The sequence below is a fragment of the Acanthisitta chloris genome, unplaced genomic scaffold (genome assembly GCF_000695815.1).
Source record: "Acanthisitta chloris isolate BGI_N310 unplaced genomic scaffold, ASM69581v1 scaffold4624, whole genome shotgun sequence".
In the NCBI taxonomy this organism is placed as follows: Eukaryota; Metazoa; Chordata; class Aves; order Passeriformes; family Acanthisittidae; genus Acanthisitta; species Acanthisitta chloris.
In genome coordinates this window covers 6143-9526 of record NW_008667508.1, presented here as the reverse complement: position 1 = coordinate 9526, position 3384 = coordinate 6143, and the positions used below count along the sequence as shown (strand labels likewise).

Here is a 3384-nt window from a genome sequence, read left to right as displayed (position 1 = left end):
AAAGACAGAAGATGTTTTCCACTGGGTTGATTGGAAATGGATTTGATTGACCTACCATGGCTAGGAAATTTCTGCCGCTAGAGAAATGTTTACTTGGGAAGGGTTTAATTCTTGCTGGGGGATCAGGAAAGGAGGAGTCCCCAGGAGGATTTAACCTTGGTTCCATGTTTTCACCCCTTTGGTTTCTCTTCCATGGATTTACAATTTGCAGCTACCATCCAGTAGCACACAGTGATTAATGAATGTAACAGAAGCAGTGAAAAACAACCATTTAAAATTTACCTTAACTTTTCATATTTCAGCCTTTCTGTTCCAGATCTGACACCCAACATTGGCCTTTTCTGGTACTTCTTTGCAGAGATGTTCGAACACTTTAGTCTTTTCTTCGTCTGTGTGTTTCAAATCAATGTGTTCTTCTACACCATCCCCTTGGCAATAAAGCTCAAGTAAGTTTGAGTAGGTTTCTCTGCTACTTTTCTGCTCTTAAGTTGTCCAGTGAAAGCTTATAAAGCTGGAGTCACATGTCTGGATCTACAAGCCTGAAAAAGATTTTTAACAGGGTCTATCCTTCACATTTCCCATAGTTTCAGTCTCTGTTTCTCTTAGAGTGACTTGGGCTCTGCTGTGCGACGTGTTAGAAGCACCAAAAGAGAGGGCAGAAATGGAGGCTGTAGAAGCTCTTACTCCCTGGCAATCAGTGCAGTCAGAAAGCAAGAACTCCTGGCTGGAACTTCAGGTTCTTCATTGTTAGAAAAAAAGGGAAAAGTTGGGGATTTCCTAGTTGACTTCACTGAGAAACTTACCCTTCTTTCTGCTAAAAACACCCACTAAAGGTCTGGATTCTCAGTGAGCTTAGCCTTTGACTTGAAGTGGACACACACATTGTGGCGTACCAGAGTGGTAACCATGGGCTTCTCCAAATCACCCTCACGGGGAGGTGCTAATTGCTTCTGGTGACTAAGCCAGAGCTGGGGAGGAGCAGCTCAGGTGCCCAATGGTCTGTGTGCTGAGGTGTCTGTGTGAGGGCAGTGGGTGGGTGAGCCTCCCTTGACACTGCTGCCCTGCAGAGCAGCTCCCCCTGCCCCATTCAGAGCCTTGTCTACAGAGAACAGGGGTGCAAGAGCCTGGCCCACAGTACATCTGTGTCCTTGCTGATGTTTATTTCCAGTTTCCAGAGACCTTACTGCATCCTCTTACCCTTTGTTCCTCTTCCCTTCCAGGGAACACCCTGTGTTCTTCATGTTTGTCCAGATTGCCATCATTTCTATCTTCAAGTCATACCCCACCGTGGGAGATGTTGCACTGTACATGGCCTTCCTTCCAGTCTGGAGCCACCTCTACAGATGTGAGTTCTTTGTGCTTGATTATTCCTTGTCTGGAATGGGAAAGGGCCTGTCAAATCATTGTCACCTCTAAACCAAACCAGACCTATGTCCACAGGCTCTCGTGGCCTCTTTGGGGCGCCTGGAAGGAGGACTGATGGTTTTTGTCTGGTGATACAGTCCATGACATGTTTTTAGGACTTGGTTTGAAATTGGTGGAGGAGGGAACTTTCACCTTTATCTTCCCCCTCTCTCCAAGCTGTTCTGAAGGTTGACTTTCTTGTAAGAACTTTTTACAGTCCTGCACAAGGGATGTGACTTATTTGAACTTCATCCATCCTTCAAATGCTTCACTCCCCTTTAAGGCTATGTAATTTGAACAGTGATGCTGCAGTGGGTGAGTCTCCCCAGCCTTAAAATGCTGCACCTTGCAGTGACTCTCTGTTTTGCATCTTTGCTTAGAGTGAAAGCAATTGTCCACTTTTTCTTAAATGCTTCATAAAGTCCCTTTTTAGGCCTTGAAATAACCAGGGAGCTCCCCAGGGGTTTTCAGGCTCAGTCTGTAGATGTGCTGCCCTGGGGAGATTTGGAAGTGCTGTTTTTCCTGGTGTTTCTTGCTTAAACCTTCTGCTTTGCCCAACCCTGCCAGGTTGTCCTGTTGGCCTTTTACTGCTGCCTTCACCAAGCCAGGCCAAGTGTGTTCATGGACAGCTCACCTCCCTGTTGTAGGAGGCATAATCAGGAGTCAGGAGGCTTGGAGACCATTTGCACTGTAGGTTTGAGAGTCAGGAGAGCTGACCCTGAAGCAGCTGTGATCAAACAGGGTGGGAAGCCCCAGGCTGCAGCTGCAGCAGGTGATGCACTTCAGAGGAGTCGTCGCTCAGTGTAGTTCAGTTGCATGTTCCAAGCATGCAGTGAGAGGGACAGTCACCTGGCACATACTCCCACCCCACAGTGTGTGAACAGACCTACTGAACAAAGGGTTTAAAATAGATATGAATAGGCTTGGGGTGACAAAACATGAGCTGCCTTCAGCTGCAGTGATGGGAGTCTTTAGTTTCTTTCAGGGGCATTGGCTGAGCTGTAGCCAAGCACAGCAGCACAAGTGCCAGGATAGATCATAATCCTGCTGCCAAAGGACAGGCATAAGCAATTCACAGAAAACAAAATCTCAAGTTCTCTAGCCTGGTAGTTGCCAGCTCTTTTAGACCAAGTCCTGCTTGGCTTTGGTCTGTCTGACACACCCTCAGGTAGACTGGTGGGTTCTGGCCACACTTGCACCTCCTGACCACTAGTGGCCTGTATGAGTTTCTTCCTTCTATGGTGCTCTCATTTCCTTGCCAGCTCCCAGGACAGGATCTCTTTTGCTATGGCCCTCATGTTCATGTTTTCCTTTGTCATTAGCGGAGTAAGACTAGGGTTTGATGTGCTCTGCTCTCCAAATAGTGCTGCTGCTGGAACAGCCTCTCCAGACTGCTGGTGACTGCAGGGTAGACACCAAAAGGCCAAAGTCATACAAGGAATAGTGTTTGGAAACAAGACCTAGAAGGGAAGAGCAACAAATGAGGATTTCACACTGAAACAAAGGCAGAAGTGTTTATCTTAAAGAGAAATAGAGTGGGTTTCTTGCAAACACTAGCCAGGAAGTTATTAAAGCAAACTGTGAAAGGTTATTGGAGAGAAGTATGTGTTGGCAAGTGCCTCTCCCCCCTGCACACCCCCAAAGTGCCATTGCTGGTTGTGTGAGCACAGCTGCTCAGTGAAACATCATTTAACAGCTTGGTTTTCTCTTGCAGTCCTCCGGAACATCTTCATCCTGTCCTGTGTGCTCATCTTCTGCTCCTTCCTGTTCCCTGTTGTGTGGCATCTGTGGATTTATGCAGGAAGTGCCAACTCCAATTTTTATTATGCCATCACCTTGACTTTCAACATAGGGCAGGTCAGTAGAGCAAGGCTGCAGGTCTCTGGATGGGGTGGGAATGCTGCAGGATGTGCTAGCACTTTGCATCCTGTGTGGTCCTGCATAGCAGCTTCCTGGCTTTCCTCCTGGAATCTGCCTGCT

General features: G+C 47.3%; 1 protein-coding gene across 1 annotated transcript in view; it reads left to right on the top strand.

Annotated features, from left to right (window-relative positions):
- The window catches only part of PIGU (phosphatidylinositol glycan anchor biosynthesis, class U), a gene marked incomplete at its 5' end in the record, with an annotated part of 15224 nt that overhangs the window by 10444 nt on the left and 1396 nt on the right, over positions 1 to 3384 (top strand). Inside the window, 3 exons of the mRNA XM_009072512.1 lie at positions 303 to 446; positions 1221 to 1345; positions 3119 to 3261. Of these exons, the coding sequence (XP_009070760.1) occupies positions 303 to 446; positions 1221 to 1345; positions 3119 to 3261 (412 nt within the window). The remainder of the gene's footprint in view (positions 1 to 302; positions 447 to 1220; positions 1346 to 3118; positions 3262 to 3384) is intronic.